The 25,943-nt window shown below is 32.3% G+C and overlaps 3 protein-coding genes across 4 annotated transcripts; 2 read left to right on the top strand and 1 right to left on the bottom strand.

The window, feature by feature from the left end:
- Positions 1 to 1,274: 1,274 nt before the first annotated feature.
- LOC100810088 (aconitate hydratase, cytoplasmic) lies at positions 1,275 to 8,783 on the top strand. Its single transcript, XM_003543340.5, has 20 exons — positions 1,275 to 1,659; positions 2,007 to 2,111; positions 2,327 to 2,487; positions 2,592 to 2,684; positions 2,826 to 3,011; positions 3,104 to 3,265; positions 3,439 to 3,583; positions 3,758 to 3,900; positions 3,979 to 4,035; positions 4,139 to 4,218; positions 4,321 to 4,396; positions 5,008 to 5,193; positions 5,362 to 5,429; positions 5,558 to 5,676; positions 5,827 to 5,948; positions 6,764 to 6,862; positions 6,959 to 7,438; positions 7,890 to 7,988; positions 8,087 to 8,329; positions 8,436 to 8,783. The coding sequence occupies exons 1-20, from the start codon at positions 1,398 to 1,400 to the stop codon at positions 8,502 to 8,504; spliced, it is 2,955 nt and encodes a 984-aa protein (XP_003543388.1). The 5' UTR covers positions 1,275 to 1,397; the 3' UTR covers positions 8,505 to 8,783.
- Positions 8,784 to 9,649: 866 nt separating this feature from the next.
- On the bottom strand, positions 9,650 to 10,483 carry LOC100527428 (uncharacterized). Its single transcript, NM_001249014.3, has one exon. The coding sequence runs from the start codon at positions 10,321 to 10,323 to the stop codon at positions 9,940 to 9,942; it is 384 nt and encodes a 127-aa protein (NP_001235943.3). The 5' UTR covers positions 10,324 to 10,483; the 3' UTR covers positions 9,650 to 9,939.
- Positions 10,484 to 16,476: 5,993 nt separating this feature from the next.
- On the top strand, positions 16,477 to 22,229 carry LOC100784247 (glutamate receptor 3.7). 2 transcript variants are annotated; one of them, XM_006594834.4, is made up of 7 exons: positions 16,487 to 17,027; positions 17,904 to 19,255; positions 19,669 to 19,946; positions 20,132 to 20,163; positions 20,738 to 20,916; positions 20,987 to 21,144; positions 21,561 to 22,229. In XM_006594834.4, exons 1-7 carry the CDS (start codon positions 16,778 to 16,780, stop codon positions 21,610 to 21,612), a joined length of 2,301 nt encoding a protein of 766 aa, XP_006594897.1. In that variant the 5' UTR covers positions 16,487 to 16,777; the 3' UTR covers positions 21,613 to 22,229. The 2 variants fall into 2 exon arrangements, with proteins under 2 accessions (XP_003541946.1, XP_006594897.1); XM_003541898.5 differs by having other exon boundaries at positions 16,477 to 17,027; positions 20,738 to 21,144.
- The last annotated feature ends 3,714 nt before the right edge of the window (positions 22,230 to 25,943 follow it).

Below are 25,943 nucleotides of genomic sequence, written 5' to 3'. Positions count from 1 at the left end.
TTTTCTTACTCATCATTAAATCTCTAATTCAAATATATCATCTATTTTACACTTTTTTCATCACAATCAAATAATCTTTTTTTTTTCACTTTTTTCAAATTTCTTTCATTCATTTTTTTTTATTTCACACACTTTCATTCTTTTTCACACTTCTCTAAAAAGCATAGTGTAAAGCAGATCCGTCCCTGCATAATAGCAAAATACTTTGGCAGGAAAGTAAAAATTATTTTTTAAAAGAAAATATTTATTACATTAATTTTATAAAAATGATTCAATACATAATTGTTAAGTAATTATGAATATTTAATAATATTCATTTATTGTTCTTTAACTAATATCATTCCCACATTTATTAACATGTCCCTGTAAATATTTTGGGTATTTATTTATATCTAGAAGAAGCCTTATTTAAAAACTATCCTTTTTATAAAACAAATATTATTTTCGATTTTTTTTTTAAATGTTAGCCTGTTAGGAATCGTCAACGTTTATGCTGGGCCTACCATCGAGTATTTATTCTCGGTCTGCTTCGATGGCTGAATATTATTTCGCCATTTCTGAAACCCTTTCAGACATGGGCCAAAAAAAAAAGAAAGAAAAATCCTTTCGGATATTTTAAAGTAAACCAAAATCAACTACGGTACATCGCAGGCGCATGCCTCACCATGAACCCTCGCCATTCTGATCCTGGCGCTATCACGTTGGGAGAATGGGGTGCACGGTTTGTGGCGAACTTTCTTCGCGATTCCTTTTTTAGCTTTTACATTTTGCATAAAACTGATAAAAGTGAATAGCGACACCAATAATGAAGAACTATAAAAAAAATAAAAGAATAGTTCCTTGCAATTGCATTGAGCTACGAGAAGGAGGATGAAAAATCAAAGATAATGAAGGCACGTGGAATGATTCGATAGCCATAGAGAGCTAATAATAAGAGAACGGTGTGGTTTCCTCGCCATTGATGCGAATAGTTGGAGGATACAACTTGGCCAAACTTTGCTGGGAACAGGGAAAGCAAAAATATACTATACTCTATACTACTCCTATTATGCTAGGATTATTATTATTCGCATTGGAATGAACTAAGGTGTAAAAAACAATTAACTAACCGAATAAAGAAACATCACTAATTCAGAATTAAATTCGTGTACACTGTAATAATGTAATAATTTGGGTGATGAGTGAAAGGTGTTGATTGGACACGAGTATTGCAGAGCGTGGAGACACCCGCAGAGGAACATGTTGGGGTCTCAATAAAAAACGGTCACAATTTGGTGTTTTCAGTAATAATAGAAATATCGAGGCAGTGTTTCTGTATTCTAGAAGTAGAAGGAGCCCCCTAGTTCGCGTTCGTTCTCCACACGCTTTTCTCATCACACACGAATGCTTCTTTGATCATGGCTTCCACAGTTTCTTCGATCCTCCGAGCTTCTAGGTCCAAACTTTCTTCTTCCTCCTCCGCTTCTCTTTCTAGAACCTTAGCTCGCTCTGCTCCTCGCCGATCCCCCGGCTCCTCATCCGCCGCCACCCGCTCCTTCGGCTCCGCCGTCCCGCGATGGAGCCACGGCGTCGACTGGCGCTCTCCGCTCGGCCTCCGCCCTCAGATCAGAGCCGCCGCTCCCCTCATCGAACGCTTCCACCGCAGGATCGCCACTAGCGGTACGTACTTCCCCGCCCTCTCCCACAATATTGGAGCTCTGTTCCTTTTGATCTGCGTTGTTCAGCTCAGAATCGGTCTTTTCGGATCCGATTTTTCGTTTTCCAATCGAATGTGATGTGTGAAATGACTGAATTCCGTTTTGCCTCTTATTCTTTTACTGGAATCTTCTGTCTGCTTGTCAACGAGGCCAAGAGAATCATATGTTTTACTGTTTAGTGCGTTGTGTTGTGTGTACGGAATTTTCTTTTATCTGACTAATATATGTGGATTAGTTTCTCTAATAATGTTTGGTGCTGAATTTTGTGTTTTGAATTTGATTGGTCATTTGACGTAAGTGCCATTGCAGCTACTGATAATCCTTTCAAGGGAAACCTGACGAGTCTCCCTAAGCCTGGTGGTGGCGAGTTTGGAAAGTTCTACAGCCTTCCGTCGCTCAACGATCCGAGAATCGGTAATTTGCTAGCTTAGTTTGGCCTGGTTTAATTTTAATTCATGTTGATTTTATTTGCTAGAATTTTGTTTGGAATGTGTGGTATCAGAGATTTCATTCCATTATCATATTTCTGATGATAAAGGATAAGATTCTAGTTCTTTAGAATAGTACAATCTCCTTGCTATTGCTAATACTTCGTTGTTGGTGGTGTCGACTTTTTGGGTGCTTGACAGATAGGTTACCATACTCTATCAGAATTCTCCTTGAATCTGCCATTCGTAATTGTGACAATTTCCAAGTAAAAAAGGAAGATGTTGAGAAGATTATTGACTGGGAAAACTCTTCTGTGAAGCAAGTTGAGATTCCTTTCAAGCCTGCTCGTGTTCTACTGCAGGTAACCTTGTCCAATTCGGCATGCGGCAAAAGAGTTATTTTCATGGATGGGGATATAAAGTAATGTGTGTTTTATCTTTAACCCGTTTTTTCTCCTCTCCTCAGGATTTTACTGGAGTCCCTGCTGTTGTTGACCTGGCTTGCATGCGTGATGCTATGAATAAGCTTGGCAGTGATTCTAATAAGATTAATCCTCTGGTATACATCATTCTTACCATTTTTCTGTGCTTTTGTTCTCTGAAGTCATTTTGATTTGTAGAAATTTAACAAATTTTTTTCCCTATATGCTATATTTGCTATTGTATAAGTGGCTCTGACTCAGCTACAATTTGTTGTCAGGTTCCTGTTGATCTTGTCATTGATCATTCAGTTCAAGTTGATGTAGCAAGGTCAGAGAATGCAGTGCAAGCCAATATGGAGCTTGAGTTTCAGAGAAACAAGGAGAGATTTGCTTTTCTTAAATGGGGGTCAAATGCTTTCCGTAATATGCTTGTTGTCCCTCCTGGATCTGGTATAGTACATCAGGTAAGTTCAGAACCAGACATTCCAAATGATTTTATGGATTTTTTTTATTGCTATTTATTTTAATACCCGGGACTTGTTATGTCTCATTTCAGGTCAATCTTGAATATCTTGGACGCGTTGTTTTCAATACTGAGGGCTTGCTCTATCCTGACAGTGTAGTTGGAACTGATTCACATACAACAATGATAGATGGGCTTGGAGTTGCTGGATGGGGCGTTGGTGGTATTGAAGCAGAGGCAGCAATGCTTGGCCAGGTATATTTACTTGAATTTTGGTTTATTTGTAATTAATTTGTTCTGATTATATTCCTATAAATGTAATGAATTCTGATAGTTTGTGCTTTAGAACTTTATGTTTCCTTTAACTCAAAAATAAGCTCTTGTTTAGCTAGTGGTGATCCTAATGTTGTGTGCTGTAATAATGACAGCCTATGAGCATGGTGTTACCTGGTGTTGTTGGGTTCAAGTTATCTGGAAAACTGCGCAATGGTGTTACAGCAACTGACTTGGTTCTAACTGTGACACAAATACTTAGGAAACATGGTGTTGTAGGGAAATTTGTTGAATTTTATGGTAATTAAGTTCTCTTGCTTTTCCTCTTTTTATTCTTATGCTGGTCTTTCCCTGCTAATCACCAGACAGAATTCAATAGGTCTAACTCGGAACCGTTCGATAAAATCGAATATTATCTATCTTAGAGATATATCAAGGGATAAATAATCGTTTTTCATGGTTTTTGTTCTATAGGTGATGGTATGGGTGAGTTGTCATTAGCTGACAGGGCCACTATTGCCAACATGTCTCCAGAATATGGTGCAACCATGGGCTTCTTCCCTGTAGATCACGTTACATTGCAATACCTCAAATTAACTGGACGAAGTGATGAGACTGTGAGTACAAACTCATATTATTTTCCAATGATGTTAAATGCTTGTAGTATTACTTGATCTTCCTTTTTGACTGTATAGGTGGCAATGATAGAGGCCTATCTCAGGGCAAACAAATTGTTTATCGACTATAATGAGGTAAAATACTAGTTGAATATCCTATGCACTCCTTTTGAACAAAACAAATGTGTATATGTCAAGTCAAGGGTATGGAATGATCATTTATTTTCTATAAATTCAGCCTCAACCAGACAGAGTTTATTCATCCTATCTCGAATTGAACCTTGACGAAGTTGAACCATGCATCTCTGGACCCAAGAGGTAAGGCACTACTCTTTTGAATGACATGTCTTGAATTTTAATGTGGGTTTAAAAATTTCTGCTTTATAATCTGTGAGTGATAATTCATACTGAATTTTGCAGACCTCATGATCGGGTGCCTTTGAAAGAAATGAAGGCTGATTGGCATGCTTGTCTCGACAACAATGTGGGATTCAAGGTTAGTAACACAGTGATGTTCAAATGTTTTTCTCATATTTTTGTCTTAAGAGATGTTTTAATGATTTCATAGTTTATTACTACATCTTGCATTTGTTCTAAACAAATGCTACTTTGTGACCATTTGGCGGTTTGTGTTAATATGCTAACTAGGTTAAGTTTGGTATGTCTTTTTATTTTTCTATAGTGACTTAAATTGCTTGACTGTTTAGCAAATTATATGACTTTGTTTCTGCAAACTTGGACAATCAAATGACAACATTATGAATATGGCCACCCCATGTACAAGGCACTCACAAATAGTGTGGGGAGGGTATATAGATGAAATGGCAACATTATGTAAAGAGAAAGGAAATTTCCCTTTTGTTTCTGGAAACTTGGATCTAAAAATTCTTTGATATTACCTGAAGTGAGTCCTTTTTTCCCACTTTTTATGATCACTGTTCCAGGATTCCAGAAAGCATTATGATAGTTAGAAAGCAAGAGATTAATCCTTTTTCTAATGTTAGTCATTCTCATTGTTTCAAGTTGTAGACTTTCAACTTGCTGACACAGTTGCAGTCATAAAGCATGCAGCTGTTTAATCTTCCTAAATGTTTTATTTGAATACAGGGGTTTGCTATACCAAAAGATGTACAAGGCAAAGTTGCAAAATTTGATTTCCATGGGCAGCCAGCAGAGCTCAAGCATGGAAGTGTTGTGATTGCTGCAATCACAAGCTGTACAAATACATCAAACCCAAGTGTTATGCTTGGGGCTGGTCTCGTGGCAAAGAAGGCTCACGAGCTAGGTTTGCAGGTTAGGCACCGAAATAAACATTAGAAACTGTTATTGTGCTACTTTAGAAAATGTTGTGATCACATTGATGTTGTCCACTTTTCCTGCCACCATTAAAGGGACAAATTGTATTTCATTTATGTTATCCTTTTCTTGATAGTAATTATAGATATTTTCACTGTTTGCCAGGTTAAGCCATGGGTAAAAACAAGTCTTGCTCCTGGCTCTGGAGTTGTTACAAAATATCTACTCAAGAGGTACTTCATGCTTCTTAGTAGAATATCAGTTTTGTAATTTGTATTATAATGTACTTTCCCTGTTCAGTCTGCACAATTTTGGAAAAATGTATAATAAATTTGGATTTTTTTTTTACATTTTTGGGCAGTGGCCTGCAAAAGTATCTAAATGAACAGGGTTTCAATATTGTTGGATTTGGCTGTACCACATGTATTGGCAATTCAGGGGAACTAGACCAATCCGTTGCTTCTGCTATCTCTGAAAATGGTAATTGAAAATCAAATATAATTTCTATAATTGAAGCTGATTCCTGTGCAATTATTGCAGTTGTCTTCTTTATAACTTTTAGGTAAACTCCTAAGCATATTCTGCTTTATATTTTCCAAATTAATTTAGTTCTCATATTGTCTTGTGCAGACATTGTAGCTGCTGCTGTGTTGTCTGGGAACCGTAATTTTGAAGGCCGTGTGCATCCCTTGACAAGAGCTAACTACCTTGCCTCACCACCTCTAGTCGTTGCTTATGCTCTTGCTGGCACAGTATGTTTGCCTATTCATATTTCTAATGTGTCTATGAATGGTTTTTGGTTCTTGCTTCTTTCATATTGTCTGATTTTCATGTATTTTTATTTATAATACTAAGTTTATTAATGCCAAAGACTTTGTTGGAAGAATTAAAAATTGACAAATGTCAGATCCAGAGGCTAATCACAAGCATTGATATTGTCTGGGTCATCCTCTTCATTTATATACATGTTCAGACTCATGTTGGACTGAAGCTGAATTCAAATCCATTTTAAATGTTCTTTTTCTTGTGTCTGAATTATCTCTATCAATTGTTTATGATAATTGCATCCAGAACTTGGGATCTTGACCTACACTTGGCTATGGGCTTAGGCAGTTGATTATTTTTTCTTCCGAGTTCTGACTATATTAGCTTCAACTAGAACCTTGTTTTAGTAGATTGGATGCATATTTTATTTTCTATTCTGTCAAATGTTGATGAAATTTAGGGCCTGTTATGCTGAAAAAATGTTTTTTGTTTCAATATCTTGTTCACATTGAAGTGTTTAACAACAAAATGCCATGTATTCATTATGGTTTTTGTTTTCAAATATTTGTATAGGAAACAGTGAAAACATGGTATTGTTTTGTTGTTTTTTAGACTGACATTTCTAAACAGGAAACAAAGTTAAAATAAGATGACATTTTTGTAATTAAAAGTGTTGATAGAAAGAAAACAGAACTTTTTCTCAAGCCAAACATGCCCTTAGAGTATAGAATACATCATTTTTTTCTACTATAAATGTTGTTAACCTTCACTTCATCCCTTACCTTTTTGGTTGAATTTTCAGGTTGACATTGACTTTGAAAAGGAGCCAATAGGAACAGGGAAGGATGGAAATAATGTTTACTTAAGGGATATTTGGCCATCCACTCAAGAAATTGCAGAGGTAAATAATGTTTGCTTTCCTGATAATGTGAAATTATTCTACAGATTTGACAGTGTGTACAGCAAGATTAACTTAAGTTTACTTGATTCATAATAGGCTGTGCAATCCAGTGTGTTGCCTGACATGTTTCGAAGTACATATGAAGCTATTACCAAAGGTAACACTATGTGGAACCAACTACAAGTTCCTGCTGAGACCCTGTACTCATGGGACCCCAAGTCAACATATATTCATGAACCTCCATACTTCAAGGGCATGACTATGGATCCTCCTGGAGCTCATGGTGTGAAAGATGCCTATTGTCTGCTGAATTTTGGTGACAGTATAACGACCGATCACATTTCTCCTGCTGGAAACATTAACAAGGATAGTCCTGCTGCAAAGTACCTTCTGGATCGAGGTGTGGAACAAAAGGACTTCAACTCTTATGGGAGTCGTCGGGGCAATGATGAAGTGATGGCAAGGGGAACTTTTGCCAACATTCGTCTTGTTAACAAGCTCTTGAATGGAGAAGTTGGTCCCAAGACAGTTCACATTCCGACCGGGGAGAAGCTTTATGTGTTTGATGCAGCCCAGGTGAGTTATGTACTAAACAAGTATAGCATTATTTTTATTTTATTTTTGAACTTTTTAAGTGGCATACATTTTATTTGATATGATATTTTATGACCTTGCCTTTCCTAAATTGCTTTCCAAAATTTAAACTAACAAGTAACACCCTTTGGGTTATCCTTTTTAAATTAAAAGAAATGAAAACTACCAAACAATTTTTATTTTAATGTCAAATAGCTTTTAATCCAAAAAAATGCTAGGCCAAATAGAGACTTGATCATTTATCAAAAAAATCCTCCGGTTACCATAGTGTGAAGAGTAAAATATAATTTTTCCCTTCCTCCCTCATCCCCCCCCCCCCAAAAAAAAAAAGATTAAAAACTAGTGGATACTTTTGTACTAGGAGAATCAAAGATTCTGATTTTTAGCTCTTGTAAGCTTCTTCTAATCCCCTTGAATTTTTCTTTTCTGGCAGAGATACAAGGCTGAAGGGCAGGACACCATTGTGCTGGCTGGAGCTGAATATGGGAGTGGAAGTTCCAGAGATTGGGCTGCCAAGGGTCCCATGCTATTGGTGAGTCCTACATAGCCTGTGATTTGATTGTCTGGTTTTCTTGACATGTTGATACTCATTCTTGACAGTTCTTGATGATGCTTACATTTTTCTGACAGGGTGTCAAAGCTGTGATAGCTAAAAGTTTTGAGAGAATTCATCGTAGCAATTTGGTAGGAATGGGTATTGTTCCTCTTTGCTTTAAATCTGGTGAGGATGCTGACACATTGGGATTGACTGGTCACGAACGTTATACTATTGACCTCCCAAGTAACATCAGCGAGATAAGGCCTGGCCAAGATGTCACTGTAACAACCAATACTGGAAAATCTTTCACCTGCACAGTTCGCTTCGATACTGAGGTAATTTAAGCGTGTCCTTCATTCATGTTTGTTGATGCAACTTATTCGGTGTTTCGAAAACTTGTCCTTGGATTATTATGTGTAACACACACCCTTGTATTTTCAGGTGGAACTTGCTTACTTTAACAATGGGGGCATTCTTCCGTATGTCATCAGGAACCTCATTAAGCAGTGAAGTCATGGCTGATGGGAAATGTTAAACTATGTTGCCACTGCGTGTACACGTTTTGAGTGGTGGTAATAAAATGTGAGAGAAATGAGAATAAATTCAATAAATAGGAAAGATCCCTTCTTAAGAAGGCAATTTTTTGACATTTCCAGGTGTTTATATTAGGCCTGTAAACATGGAGTGCATTGATTCTAGATTTCTCATGTCTGCGTTGTGTACCCATTGAACAATGGGGACAATTGTATTTTTCCATGCCGATGGCAGTGAATATTCTTTTCATTTAAATACTCCCCTTAATTTTCTTACTACGGCCTATAGAGTTGAACATGAATCAAGGCGAATAGTAGTGAATGTTCTTTTCATTGAGGTTTCCAGTCCACATAGTAATAATTTGACTGCAAATACCAATAAAAAAGAGATTTGCGCCTGTTATATGCCAAACAAAATATCGTTAATTACAAATGGAAAATAAAGAAACAATTTGTATGATATAGCATTATGTTGACCAGGTGAATAGTAGTTGTACATGCAATTTTTATGAGAACACTCTTTTAATAAAATCTAACGGTTGGAAAATTGTTGGGTTGTTAACTGTGTTGTTATGGCTTGATTTTTAGTTTTAAAAGTCTTTACAAGAGCCAAACTTTAGTTTGGTGATCCTGTATATTGAAAGAATTATTTTTTTAACTGTTAGTTGAAAATACTTCAATGTCTATTAAAAAGTAATAAATAACCATGCTTTTGTTTTTTTTATTCATTGGTGACACGTCGCTCTCTACAGTTTACATTACGTGTAATCCAAAACAATTATACAAAAAAAAAAGTTCATTTGATGAACCGCATTCTCCCCGCATGGTAAAAAAAAAAAACCCATGAGAAGTAAATTGAACATAGCTAAACGTTCTCTTCACCGATACTAATTCAAATGAAGGAGACCCCACTTAATGATCCAGTTGGATTTGAAATCGACAGAAAGTTATGCACCATTGGGCTAGAATATTTTTTGCTGAGTCTTACTAATTCTTTTTCTTTGGGGTGGGGGTGACCTGTAACGGGGAGGTTCAAAAAAGTTTATGCACCATTGGGCTAGAATATTATTGATCATGTTTTTTGTTGGATAATATGTGTGCGAGTAATAATACGTAAAAAAGAAATGATTTATCATGAGTAAAAATTACAAAATCGCAATATAACAAATGGTTCTCAGTGCCTCACCCAAACAAAATGGATCTTTCACGACCAACACAGAACCATTCCATACTACAACATCCACCCAAAATCACAAGCTCAAACTTCGTTTCACATTTCTATTAGTACTAGCTAGCTACTCAAATAATTGAAACTACTTAATTCATATGGAGTACCAATACAAACTCCTTCATCAAATAGAAAAGGAAAGTATTGTGATTATTTACAGATAGGAAACATCGTAAAAATGAAACTATTTCATTGAGCGATCCTCCGGAATGCTTTCTAAAGCTGGCCTCCAAGAATTTATGCCCCCAGCATTTTTTTCAACCTCAAACACCCTTTTGTCTCTCAACACCATATCGCTTAGTAACTCCTCCAACGAAGTGTGCTGAGGATCATTCTCATTCCTATCTCTCAACACCCTCTTCAATTCTTCCTTAGTCACCACAAGCCTAATCCTCACAGGCCCACTTGTAGAATCACCATGATGACTTCCTTCACCATCTTCTTTTTTGAACCTTACCTTCTTCTTCATGCCACGAGAAATTGTCTTTGTCTCCTCAACTTTCTTACCACCTTCTTCATTCTTATCTTGTGATGATACTTGCTTGTTTCTCAAGCAGCAGTTCCACATGTTATAGTGATGAATATTTGAAGCATTTTAAGTTTCAACACTCAACAAGACCATGATATATAGGAGAAAATTAAAGCACATGGAGTATCCGGTTGTTACGCCGGGTTTTTGAAATTAATAAAGAAAAGCTGATTCTCTTGCTTGAAACAAACACCATGATGAATTATGCTTTTGGATTCGAATTTGTTTTATACTGTGTGAATAATGAATATTTTACTAGTGTAGCCGTCTCTTAACTTTAGCATATAGCGTTTTGTTTTGAATTTTTAATATGATAATAGAAGAAATGATTACTTTAAGAATGCTTCATTTGGAGTTTACGTGACTTGTCACAATATAATAAATGGGGATAATATGTTTAGTTCAAAGCAAAGGTTTAAAATCGAGTTGATGCCCTCTAATCACTGCTCAAAAAGTGGTACATCTCCTTCAGCAGAAAATTAATTGGTGGTAGCACATTGGCACCGCACGACAACGTTGAGTACATAAATCTGATGACACTGTTTATCATTTTATTATTGGTCAATCTCCCATACTTTTAGTTAGGGAGTCAATATTTTGCAACCAATTTGAAATTGCCGACCATATTTTCATTAGCTATTGAAGCAAACTTGTGCTTCAATTTCATCAAAAAGCAGACAAAGCAGATAAAAAGAAACTATTGTCTTTAGATATGGTACATTAATTAGCAACACAATAATAAGAATTACCAACCATGTAAATACAATCATTTGCCTTTTCAACGAGCATACACCGACCATATAGTAATTTCATTTTTTTTGGTTTTAATACATAATCAGAATTGAATTTACAGTAAAAGGGAGTAATTTATCCTTCAAAGAAATTCTAATTCATTTTCGTTTAACTTTATAATAATCTAGAACCGCCAAGTTATACAATGCTTAACTGTTCATCGTTCTTAAGATAACCAAGAGCTGTTAAACAATTGAAATATATATTAAAAAATTAACAATTAGCAATTCGTTGCCTTAATTACCTTTCTTATGAATAATTGAGGTTTTTTTTTTTTTACTTTTTAAAGATAACTAAGAGCTGTTAAACAATTGAAATATATATTAAAAAATTAACAATTAGCAATTCGCTGCCGTAATTACCTTTCTTATCAATAATTGAGGTTTTTTGTTTTACTTTTTTATTCTTAAAATGAATGCTTAAGTTATAGTCCTGTAATAAATTTGAATATCCATTTAAAAAAAAGTGAACATAGATTTGGTTATTTAATATTTAAAATAGAAGTGAATTTAGTTCTTTAATGTATATTTCAATATTTGAACAATACTTTGGTTTTTAAGATTAATTTATACTATGAAGGATAAACTGATATATAAGCATTTTTAAAAATATAATATGATATTTATTTGTGTAATATCGAAATGAGTAATTTTAACATTTACTCAAATTTCCCACTTTGTTTATATTTTACTGTGAGTTTTTTTTACGTATTACTAATATAAAGATTTTAGATTCTCAATCAAGTTATATTTGGAAATTTTGTCCATACCGACATCGTTTTTTTTTGGGGGGGGGGGGGGGGGGGGGTGTAATTAAGATTTTAATAGAAGGTCATTTTTTCTAGGGAAAAAAAAATAGAAGTCTACTTCAATCCACCTTTTTTAAAATATAAAAGACTCCAATTCAATTAGTTAAATATTATACGTTAGTTATTATAAATTCCTTTATATCTGAATTCGATTGAGAATTAAGAATCAAACATAATATCTCATGCATTATGCATACTACTCAAGCCCAATTTTTGTGGATAGAAAATAATTTTTTTCGTCCAAAATATAATATACTTTTCTTTCACTACAAAAATAAGAAGCAAGAAGAATATCAACATTTTATATTCCTAAAATCATCAGTTTCTGAGAATATTTATTCAAAACATGTATAAATATGCAAATGTGATATTCTCAAATTCTTTTTTATGAAAATATTTTTTGATATTTTCAAACAAACACAACCTATTCCAAAATATCATTTGAATTGGCACTAAAATGCCTTTTGTTTTGTTTTTCTTTCAAGTTTGATGCCAACCACTCTACAAAACCCAATGTGCTCTCATGAAAAGTATTTAATTTAAAGTTTTTTTTAAACAAGTATTTAATTTAAAGTTATGTTACAACTTACAAGTCAATTCTAATCACTACAACAACTAGCTAGTATAAAAAAAATTGTTGTTAGTGACGCCGATAAAAAAAAAAATTGTTGTTAGTGACCAAATTCGCAATTTTGCTAACCCTCCTAACATCTTTAAATATCAGAAACACAATTATTGGTGTCATATTTGGTAGAAAAAAATTGTTGTGACGTACAAAAATCGGTATTAAAAACAATAATGGGAATAACCCCAAAATAATAATTTTGCGCCAAAATGGTCATTCATATTGTCCAATTTTTTTTTTAGTTTCTCAACTTACCAATCTATAATTACTCCATTATGAATGTTTTTTTATACTAAACCCATTTTAGCAACACAATATAATAAAAAAAAAAGGCACATTTGATTAACCCCCAGTTGGGTTTTGTTTTCTTAAAGAAGTTCATGGCCAGTCGGCCAATATAAATGACAGTAATGATGATGGTTTCTTTTAAAATTGTTTGACTCCCTCCACGGCTAAGCAGCTTACTTGTCCGTTTAATTTTATATTTGAAAATTTTATCTATAGCCTTTTTTAGCCTAGGATATCTTTAGTAGAAACTCAAAAACTCATTCTTCAAAATATGATATTTAAGAAGACTATGGAATCACGGGTCTTTGTTCTTCATGTTAATCCTGAAACTTTTTTGAATATCTAAGCTAGGAATGATGAACAGTGGCTATGTGTGGATTGCAAGCGATGATGCACTTGCTTCAACACTTGATTCATTAGACCCAGTTGATACTAAGACAATGAACCTCCTACAAGGGGTTTTGGTTTTGCGTCATCACACTCCCGATACTAATGAAAAGAAGAGTTTTCTCTCAAGGATGAAGAGACCAAAAACCAAGGAGACTCCAAGCTTCAATTCCTATGCATTGTATGCATATGATACTGTTTGGTTCGTAGCCCGTGCTCTTGATGCTTTTCTCAAAAAAGGTAGTGTCGTATCTTTCTCCTCTGACCCTCGACACAAATGGAAGCATGTTGCATTTACAATCGCTTCGTGTTTTTGATGATGGCCCTTCGTTTCTCTGGTCTGACTGGAACAGTTCAGTTTGATATTGAAAGGAATAGAAATCATCCAGCATATGATATCTTGAATATTGGTGGATCTGGAATGCGCAGAATTGGTTATTGGTCTAATTACTCAGGTCTCTAGTTGTCACTCCAGAAATTTTGTATAAGAAACCACCTAGCACTTCAACAAAGCAGCCAGCATAATCATCAACGGAAAAGTCACAAGAGAATATATCTCAATTATTACTCCTTAAAATATCTTAATTAATCTATTACCATCATGTTCACTCTTATCATTATGAACATCATTACAATTATCATCATAATCATCGTCGTCATCATCATATCATCATCGTCTATCAATTATCAATATTTTTATTATCATGATCTTCATGATTGTTATCATCACTATTGCCATCGTTATAATTCTTGTTGCTCTCACCACCACCCTTTCATCATAAATGTTTTTTTAGTTCTTTAAATTTGGATCAAATTTTTTAGTTTAGTCTTTCAATTTTAAAAATATTTTTTTATTCCTTAACGTTTAAAATTAATATATTTTAATTTCTTAAATTTAAAAATATCTTAATTTAAAGTGTTTTTTTTCTTTAATTTGAGGGATCAAAACCAAATTCACCCCAAATTTCAAAAACTAATAACATAATTAAGCAAACGATCTTTATCTAGTTAGTTTTATTATTAAATAAATAAGATATTAATGGATATAGACATTCAATGTCAAAGATTTTACATTATCATCCATTAAAAATCAACTTTGTCATGATCTTTAGATTATTATTATTATCAGATATCAAAGTCAAACAACATACCAATATTGTTTGGGTTGGGTTTACGAGGCTCAATTTTTTAAAAATGTGTTCTAAGTTTTTCCGCCTACTATTTCAAACATTGTAAAGTTACTAAGCAGCACAACTCTATTTCATATTCTGCAATAAACACATGTGTAAATTGATTAAAAATTAGAAGTTAAATAAAAATATAATTAATAAAAGAGTAACTAATAATATTTTAAATTTTACAAATGATAGATAAATAAAAATAAAAATTCTTTAAAAAATTGACAATTAAAAAAGGTACAGAGGAAATACTATATGTAGTAGATTATGTAGTCGTTTTGGATTTTTCCTTGTTATTTTAAAGGCTTAATTATAAATTTTATTATTAAATTTTTATTGTTTTACAAAATTTATTATTTAAGTTTTATTTTTATAAGTTTTATCATCCAATTTTTATAATTTTACGAATCTTATTATTGAATTTCTTTTTACAAATTTTATCATTCAACTTTCAATATTTCATAAATTTTATCTTTTAAATTTTTTACTTTTGTATATTTTATTATTATTTTGTCAACGAAACAACTTCGTTTTGTTTTATTTTTAACTTCTTTTGACGTCGGTAAAATATGCAACAATAAAAAAAATAGATGATAAAATTTATATGAAAAAAATTGTAAAGGAGTAAATATTGAGTAATAAAATTTGTAATTAATCATATTTTAAATGTGAAAAAGACGTGAAATAAATGCAACATTAAATACGAAAAAAATGAGGAAATTGATATTATCTGTCCTGGTCAGCCTATCATACGCCGTGCTTTGTGTTCAAACATGTCCTTGAGACTTGAGAGGAGTTTCCTTCTCACACATTGTTCATCTTTTTCTTTTGGTGAGAGAGGAGAACAAAACTAGTAAACTACACACGAGGGAAAATCACCCCAGTGACCCCACAACATTGCTCATCTCACTTCCCATTATCAACAACTAATATTATATTTATTAAATAATAGAAATATTTATGAAACAGCTTTTTTTTATAATAATTTCATTTAGTCAATAAACTATAAATATTATAAATTAATAAAATAAAATATTTCTATCGAAGATTGAAAAAGATGGTTAATCGTAAATTAATAAAAGAAATTCTATAACTATTATTCTCTTTTCATATATTTTTCAATTAAATAATAATAATTCAATAATACATCTTAATAATTTTAAAGATAGTTCTTAAAAAATAATATAAAATATTAAGAAATTTAACATTATTAACTAAATAAATCAACTTTCTTAACTTCTATAATTATCTAAAAACTCTTTTATAAAAAAATGAAAGATAAATATATTTTTTGAGACAAAAATGCAAAATAACAATAAAAGTATGTTAATAAAAATTCTAAAAATTGCTAATTGATTGAGAAATTAAGAAAGAAAGAAATAAGTAAAAAGTTATAATTTCAATATTTTGTTAACAAAAATTAATAATTAATACTTTTTGATAAAATTTCTCTCTCTATCTTCTTATTCTCTCTTTCGGTTATGTTCAATGGAATTAAATATAAAGTTAACTGAAAGCTAAAAAAATTAATTTATTAAGTTAGAGGTGTTCAATAAAACTAATTATTAAAATAATTGAAAAGTATAACATAACAAAAATAATAATAATATTATGATTTATTAAAAAAAAGAACAACAAAAAATGAATACATATATTGATGATAAAATAAAAGAAAGATTATATTCGATAAAACTTCTAATTTTTTTATTAGTTGAAAAACTCATTTAATTGTTTAATAAATATTTTTTTTAGCTTCTAACACTGTTTCATACGTTAATTTTTAATTTTTTATATTTTGTTTCATTTTTTTCTTCAATATATTTATTTATTTTTTATCATTTTTAAATAAATGATGATATTATTATTTTTCTGTTATTTTATATTTTTTAATTAATTTAATAACTAATTTTATCGAGCACTTTAAATCTAATAAGTTAATTTTTTGACTTCTAATTAATTTTGCAGAATATAATTAAAATATAAAAAATTAGAAATTAGTGAGAAATTAATAACAAAAATATTTATCAAATAATCATATGAAATTTGATGGTAATAAAAAAAAACTAAAATCTAGTTGGAAGGACTTGTGCAGTATAGGCTAATTATGCGCATCATTTTCCAATCTTCCTTAATTCAATATAATCTCTTGGAATGGAATGGCACCTTTCTTTTATATCAGTGGCAGTGATTGGGTTGAATTTTAATGCTTCTCAATTAGACTTCACCTGAACAACTTTATGCTGCAGGGCACCGTTGTACTTCTGCTTTTACAACCAAACTCATCTGGGCACCCATAAATTTGCAATCTTTCGTCAATTTCAACCATGTTTTGGCGCTTTCGGAAACTGGGCGTCGGCAAGTTCGGGCCTTTACGGTGAAGAAATTTGTGGGTTGACTTGAAATTCGGGGTCAAACATGAAGAAATTTATGGTCTTGCACCTTCTGACATGGATTTGGCTATGTGGTGTTGCTCACAGCGGAAGGCCTGCCAGTGTGAACATTGGTGCGGTTTTTTCTTTCGATTCTATCATAGGTAGAGCTGCGAAGACGGCTATGGAAATGGCCGTTTCTGATGTCAATGAGGACCCCACAGTTCTCATGGGAACCAAACTCAACTTGATTATGAAGGATGCCATGTGCAATGCTTTTCTTGGATCAATTGGAGGTGCCGACCCTCAACCTCATAACATTTTTATTTTTTGTTATTGTTGTTAGAGTTGCCAACTATTAATATAAATCCCTGCCCTTTTGCTGTTTCTAAGTTTAAGCTTGAATTCTATTAGTCTCTGATTTTACGGACTTGTTACTTTAATTCTCAGCTAACCTCAATTTTATTTTTAATCGTCCCTGGTAAATAGGCTTTTTAGATATTATGATACAGCATCGTTTTCTATGATGATTATACAGTGCCATGATTTGGATTTCTAGCGACAGCCTATCGTATTCCGAGGTTACAGTTCATGTTTTGTTTCCTCGTTTTGATGCACTGATTTTATAATTACTTTATCAACTGTTCATGCTAGAGAACCCACTCATTGAGAATTCTAAAGTCAGTTAAAAACTCAAGAAACCTCAGCAAGCTTATTTATGGAGTGTATTCTCTAACCGTCTTCTATTGGTTCCCACCTTATTCAAGGGGTGGTTTGTATGTTGCCTTTCTTACATGCGAGGGGCGGAGATGCTTATAGCACCTTAGTCACATGTGAGAAAACACTAGAATCTCTTTGCTCTAGGCCTATGGGTTTGAGACTTATAGATTTTTCTGGCCCTGTAATAATTGTGTAGTAGAATAAGATAGCTGCAGTGGTCAGCCTGCAGTGTTGGCCGTGGTGAACTTGGCTTGAATATTGTACTCGTTAAAGACTTACTTGGCTGCATTCTTAGGGCTGGGTCTGCTGAAGGACCCACATAGCCGACCCTTATCTTGGTCAGGCAGTACACAAACATTGTCCATTGGAACATTTGGATGTGAAATTTCCAAATTTAAACTTGGGGGTACCTGTAATTTACATTATCTGAATTAAATATTCTCATTATACAGCTTTTCAGGTACTTGAGAAAGGGGTTGCAGCCATAATTGGTCCGCAGTCATCTGCCGTAGCTCACACGGTTTCTCAAATTGCTGATGCTCTCCAAGTTCCTCTTGTTTCATATGCTGCCACTGATCCAACCCTGTCCTCCCTCCAGTTTCCATTCTTCATTCGAACTACGCAAAGTGACTTGGCACAAATGACTGCAATGGCTGATATAATTGACTTTCATGGATGGAAAGAGGTCATTGTTGTATTCTTGGATGATGATTATGGAAGAAATGGACTATCTGCTTTGAGTGATGAGCTTGAAAAAAGGAAATTGAAAATTTCTTATAAACTGCCTTTAAGTATTAAGTTTGATTTGGATGAAATCACTAACTTGCTCAATCAATCCAAGGTGGTTGGTCCTCGTGTGTATGTTGTTCATGTCAACCCTGATCCGAGATTGAGAATTTTTTTTATTGCCCATAAACTTCAAATGATGGCCAAGGATTATGTCTGGCTTGTCACAGATTGGCTCTCAGCTACACTAGATTCATTATCTCCAGTGAATCAGACCTCTTTCAGTGTTCTCCAAGGGGTTGTTGGTCTACGTCAACACATTCCGGACTCCAGCAAAAAGAGAGCTTTTGTTTCTCGATGGATAAAAATGCAAAAAGAAGGATTAGCAAATACTGGTTTGAACTCTTATGGAATTTATGCTTATGACACAGTTTGGGCAGTTGCACGTGCAATTGATATATTCATCAAAGTACATAATAATATTACCTTCTCGCTTCCTGATAACTATAACTTATCTCATACGGTAGGAATTGGTATTCTGCTTGACAAGCTCAAAATCTTTGCTGGTGGATCTGATCTTGTCGACATATTGTTACAATCAAATTTTACTGGTGTGAGTGGCCAACTTCATTTTAATTCTGACAGAAGTATTGTAAGTGGTGGTTATGATATTATCAATGTCAATCAGATGGGAATTTCTGGTGTTGGTTTTTGGTCTAATAATTCAGGATTTTCAGTTGTACCCCCTACAGCTCTTAAAAAAAGAAAATATAACAGGTTTTCCCAAGATCAGAAGCTCGGCAAAGTGATTTGGCCAGGTGGAGTGACAGATCAACCTCGTGGCTGGGTAATTGCTGATAATACCAAGCCACTGAGAATTGGAGTGCCAAAAAGAGCAAGTTTTGTTGAATTCGTAACTGAACTGCCAGATAGTCATCAAATTCAGGGGTACTGCATCGATGTCTTCAAAAAAGCCCTAGAATTTATCCCATATGAAGTTCCTTTTGTATTCAAGCCTTTTGGGAATGGCAAAGAAAATCCCAATTATGACGCACTTGTGAAAATGGTTGATGAAAATGTAAGTGATACACAATGAAAAAGGAGATATTCTCAGCATGGGTTAATCATTGTTTTTATAAGTTGACAGACTGTGTTTTACGGAAAAACAGTTATGCTACATATAAAATTTCAGATGGCTGACATAATATTATGTTTTTGCTTTCTCAACCGTCTGCTCAATTTTACCTTTCCTTCTTTTTGTTTTTGTGTAGTTTTTTTTGGGTGGATATTGCATGTGAAAAAAAGAAGGGAAAATAAATTGAAAAGTTGTAATTGGCATTATTTGTTTCTGTTCATTGTTGTCCAGTGTTATCCAATATAAGATAAATTGATAATTCTTAGGTGCTTTATATAGGTGGCTACTTTACATTTATTACTTATTTGAATTTTATTTGTTTTTTTAAACTTTGATATGCTTGAAATTTGGTTTAGGTATATGATGCAGTTGTTGGAGACATTGCAATTGTGACAAATCGTACAATGATTGTGGATTTTTCTCAGCCTTTTGCATCCTCTAGCCTTGTCATAGTAGCTCCTATCAACAAAGCAAGATCAAATGCTTGGGTGTTCCTCCAACCATTTACGGCAGATATGTGGTGTGCTACTGCTGCATCATTTTTGGTGGTTGGAGTTGTTATATGGATTCTTGAGCACCGAGTCAATAATGACTTCCGTGGTCCTCCTAAGAAGCAACTTTTGACAATGTTAATGTAAGCCTTTCTAGTTAAGTTATGCAATTTGGCATATATATATATATTTTTTTTTTTTCTGATGAACTATTATTAGCGTGATTTTGTTACCTTTTTACACTTAGTTTATAAACTTTATGCAGTAGTAGATGCTGTGTTGATCTTGTGTTGTAGATTCTAACTCCATGTTGTCATTTGCTTTTCAGGTTCAGCCTCTCAACATTGTTTAAGAAAAATCGTAAGAAAACATTTGGCTCCATTGTCTAATAGTTCCTTTCTTTTCTTTTTCTTTCTCAAGGCCATCATATAATTTACTTTTTGTAAAATCCATGGGTTCAAATGAGTCAACCAAATAATATGTCAGCTAATATCCATTGTCCACTTTCTTTTTGTAAGTTTTAATAGTAAACTCTAGAAGATAGATAACAGCTAGTTGTTAATTTGTCGTGAAAATGTTTATTTTGTTGGTGCTTTTTTTTAATGTTTATTTTGTCAGTCAACATTAGTTTTGCACAGTACATATATGTAACATTTACATAAAAACTTTATTTAACAGTTTTGCCATGCAAGAATGCTAGTCCATTGTATTTTTTACTTATGGTATGCACATATAAACCTGTTATATTGACTCCCTGCTTTCAGTTTTGCATCCATTTGCATAATACTGTATAGTTTAAATGTAAAATCAACATATGAAAACATGAATGGTTAGGAATCTTTTCTCTGGCATTCATGATTATATTGGTGAATAATGATATTTGTGGGATCTGCATTATGCTTTCTGATAATCTTTCACTTTGTCATGAAATCAGAGGAAGATACCGTAAGCTCACTTTCTAAAATGGTGATGATAGTCTGGCTTTTTCTATTGATGGTGATCACGGCTAGCTATACAGCAAGCTTGACTTCAATTCTTACAGTGGAGCAGCTTTCATCGCCCATCACTGGAATTGATAGCTTGATTGCAAGTAACTGGCCTATCGGATTCCAAGTAGGATCATTTACTTACAACTATCTGACAGATAATCTTTATGTATCAAAATCAAGACTTATTTCCCTAGGTTCCCCCGAGGAATATGCTACAGCACTTAAGAAGGGGCCATCTGGTGGAGGGGTGGCAGCTATCATTGATGAGCTTCCATATGTTGAGTTATTTCTGTCAAATGAAACTGATTTTGGTATTATTGGACAGCCATTTGCCAGAAGCAGTTGGGGATTTGTAAGTGATTAGATATTTTGTATTCATGATTAATTATTCAAATAAAGTGCTCCAGATTTCCCCATAATAGTGATAATAATATAGATTTTAGAAGCAACATGCCTATTATATCTTTTAACCAGACTAAATGGAAGTATGTTTTACAATGGGAGAAATTCTTACAAAAGGTTTCTCCTATGTATGATTTTCAAAATTATTAGAACTATATTTTGGAACAAAGGCTTATCTTTGTGGTAACCTTCTTATATGATCCAAAGAGTTTCTTGATATGGCCTGTAGTGCTTCCTAATACAACAATCCAGAACTGCATTTTTGCCATTTGGTTTTGAACACTGGACACATGAAAATTATCAGTTAATTTATTTATGTGCTATATTATACTTGGCATTTCCTGACATTTTATAACAACACATCAGGCTTTTCAAAGAGAGTCTCCTCTTGCCTTTGACATGTCTACAGCAATTTTGAAACTCTCCGAGAATGGAGATCTCCGTAAGATACATGAGAAGTGGTTCTGTAAAATGCGTTGTCCTGAAGATAGGACAAGCAACTCCAAGCCTGACCAGCTTCACTTGATTAGCTTTTGGGGTCTGTATCTCTCATGCGGCATTGTCTCACTTGTTGCACTTGCGCTGTTTCTTCTGCGAATGATTCGCCAATACGCTCGCTTCAAACAAAGACAAAAGAATGTTGCTTCTTCGTCCCCAGAACCATCAGGCATTCATTGTTCCCAGGTTGTTGTTAACTTCTTTAACTTCATTGATGAGAAGGAAGAGGCCATCAAGAAAATGTTCACTCAATGTGACAATCATCAGAACCCCAACTGAGATAATTATTATGGTTGTGTTGCAAAGGGCTCAAATTGGTAGATTTCAGTAAACTGCTGTCATTTGGGTAGTTTGCTTAAGATGTTTATATGATACCTGATAGCAATAAATCTTTGTATAGTGACAATAATGATAGTCTTGTACATTATTTTGTAGTACTAGTTTTTTCTTCTATCATAGTCTTTGTAATCAAATAGAAGTCCTGATGCTTAAGATGGTTACTCATATCAATTGTAATATGTGAAAATTGAGTGCTAATGATCTATACACCTGTGTTACTATTTTGCTTCTCCATGACTAAAAGTTTTGGCAGCTGCTATCCCATTCCTTGTTATTAATTCGATGAATCTAATATTAATGATTTGATCCTTCTAATTTCTTACAAAAATTTCAGAACGTACAAACTGCTAAAACGTAAAATACTTGCGACTTGATCTAAAAATTGGACTCCACCTCCCTAGCCAAAAGGACCTTACGGATATGTACTTCTAGCATGTATTAATTGCCTGTTTATTTAAATATTGAAAAGTCAATTTTCACACGTAATAAAAAATGCATGTTCTAATATAAATTTATTATTAAATTAATCTATACATTCGTTTTTAGAAAAAAAATAGATTATGTATTTATAGTATAAAGTGATTTTATATTATCATTTAATTATAATTTATGATATAAATTAAATTTATTGATTTTTATAATAACTATATTTTAAGTATGTTTAATATTTTAGGGTTAATTATAGCAAACTTCTTATATTTAATTCTAAAAACAGATGAGCCAAAGACTTCCAAACAGTTAAACTTAGCATCAAGCACGACTGTGGGGGAATCTTGGGACAACAACTAAAGCTATGGAAATTGTGAAATTATTTTGGAATGTAGACAACAACATGAGTCCCCACCGGCGACTTCAATTTTACCTAATTGAAGTTCTGCCTATTGTTGACAAGACAAATTGGTTCATCTTTTTTCCCCTTTTGTCAAATAATAATGTTTCTCACACGTATAACATATTACCTTATATTAGTTTAATTTTTCTTGCCTAATTGCTTCTGACTCTATTGTTACTACCATCTCATTAGATGTAAACAGATGTGATTACCCCATAATAGTCATTAAGAACTTTATTTTTCTTTTTCATAATAATAGTCATAAGAACTTCTGCCGTATTGCAATCCCTCAAGGTCACATCACGAACTTACGTGTAAAGCACTTACTTTCTTCAAACAAACACAAGTGAAGTTTTAAATACATCTACTATATTAATTTGTTCTAAAATCTTTATTTTACTTTCCGAAAATTATAAATTTAATAGTAGAAGTTCAAAATTAGTTGCATCAGCAAACGATTGAATCTACTAGAAAAAAAATTAGTTCTAACAACTCAACAAATCAAATCAAGGTTTAAATCCCAATTAAAAATGTATTCATATTTCATATTGGATCACATGTATATATTAACTTTTCAAATGAGACAAAAGAGAAAAGATATTGGGTTGGTCGTAATAAAACTAAACTGAAATATTTGAAAAAAAATTGAATTGAGTGTTATAAAAAAAATTATAAATAGAGATTTTTTTTAAAAAAAATCAACATTAGAGAGAAATCTTACTAAAAGTAAGCAATCAAGTCCTCAACAAAGATTTAATATGGATGAGACAAACAAATATTTTTTTAAATAAAGAGAATGGTTGCCTAATTTAATCATCGATGAAAGAAGGATGTTTAATTTACTTAGTTGTTTTTCTTATATATGTGTGAGATATTTATTATGGCTGGTGAAAAAAAGAGAGTAATAGATCTTTGACAAATCTTATACTACGCCATGCATTTGTTATCTACTTATCCCCTCTGTTTCAATTATTGAATTGGAACGTGCCCCCGTCATTTTCCGCTTTTCTTTTCCCCAAATACTGAAAATGGATCCATGTCGGGATTGTTTAAAGTCGATTTATTTGTGAGCATGTAGCCCACCTCTTGTGTCCTTAGCAAATGTACAAATTAACTTTACTTTAAAAAGCAGGGACATTACACATAAATGTCTTCTAATCGAATAAGCAAAAGAAAAAGATGAAGGATACCCTAGATTAGAAACCTATTGGATGGGAGTGACTGTCATTAGTGCATTTTTTTACAATAATTACTTTTAAAGAAATTGTTATTCTTTAAAGCTTCCTGAAAAAAGATCTTGATTAAAAGTATTTTGAAGATGAACATAAGTTAAATAAATTATACACTTAGTTCTTCATCAACTTTAAACAGCTCCCATAAAAAATAACTTTAAACAGCTTTACATGTTACAGCCATTAAAATTGATGTGTGAAGTACACATTAAAGCTTTAGGAATCAATTCCCTTAAAATACATTATTAAACATTTCTTACATGGTAAATAAGTTTAAAGTTCATCCAAAATTTATGATAAGTGTAACACATTCTTTGAAGGTTTGAGAGTAAACTATGAAATATTTATGTTTAACTCATAATTTATAAATATTTTTTTCGTTATAATACATTTTACTTTTTGTCTAAATAAAATACTTTTTTATTTAGTTAACACCCTTAAAGATAATTAATAACATTAAATTTATTAACAATTTATATTATTTTATCAAAATTAACCTTAAAATTATTGTGACTCATAATTTTCCTTTTTTACTTGATTACTTTCACGTTTAATTAATTAATATAAGTTAGTCTTCTCATTTAATCTTTATAAGAGAGATAATATATTTCTTTTTTTAAGTATATACAATTTATTAATGTAATTAAGAATATTTGTCTTAACAAATAATTAATACTTTGAAAAAGTGTTACAGTATAAAAAGATAAAAAAATTGAAAAAATTATATTTAAGATTAGAGGGAGTATTTAAACATTTAAAAATAATTAAATATCTAAATGGATAACTATCAAACACTTGTTAAATCAACTAAAGTTTAGTGGAACAAGCTTAATTGCGCTGTGTAAACACGATTATCCTGAATTGGTGAACTGAGAAGGTTTCGTATCGTCCACTAGAATCTAGCAATGTCTGAAAGTTTTTTTTTTTTAAAAAAAAATATTTACAATATTTTTTATTCTCTATATTTTTATCAAATCTTATTTTTGGTCTTTAAATTTTTATATCCTCTAATTTAGTTCTTAAATGTTAAAAAAAATATATTTTTATTCCTTCATTACATGATCTTTACTAACTTATGTTTAATGTGACAAATAATATGTTTTTTGAATAATTAAAATGATGTGTAAATTTATCACGTTCCGCACAAGTTAACACAGTTAGTAAAATATTACGATTCACGACAAAAAAAAAAAACTAAAAATAAGTTTTTTTTAAAGTTTAAAGACTAAATTAGAAGATATAAAAGTTTAGGGACTATGAGGATTAATAATTTGTTTTTTTCCATTAAATAAATTATGCATTAATTAAATATCATCTCAACGCATTTTCTTTCTTTCTTGAACTTTATTAATTTTTTGGGAGCTTTTTTATTAAAAATTGATGGTAGGAGATTTTCATCAGATCAGATTAATTAATGAACTCAACAAACTAAATCAAGCTAATAAATTAGTTCAGATTATTTTGGTTAATTAATTATTTTATTTTAAATTTGAGTTACACTAATTATAACTGATTCAATTTTGATATTTTAAGTTAAATGCGAACTAATGGGTAATTATAGATTTTTTATTTTAATTTTGAACTAAACTAATTATAATTAATTCAATATTGATTTTTACCTTAAATCTGAACTAATTTAATGATTTAATCGACGAACACTCCTAACGGCTGGTAATGCTCTCTGTTGAAAAAATAGTGACCGATAAAGTAAATAACTTTTTTCAATTATCTATTTTTTACTCCATTAAATTATATGACGTTTAAAGTTTTATCACATGTATTAAAAAATATAATTAATTTGTTAATTTTTTTTAAAATATTAGATAACTTAATAATATACCTTTTATA

This window comes from Glycine max, chromosome 13 (genome assembly GCF_000004515.6).
Source record: "Glycine max cultivar Williams 82 chromosome 13, Glycine_max_v4.0, whole genome shotgun sequence".
Lineage (NCBI taxonomy): Eukaryota > Viridiplantae > Streptophyta > Magnoliopsida > Fabales > Fabaceae > Glycine > Glycine max.
Note: the sequence above shows the minus strand (reverse complement) of the source record. Positions and strands in the feature narration are given on the sequence as shown.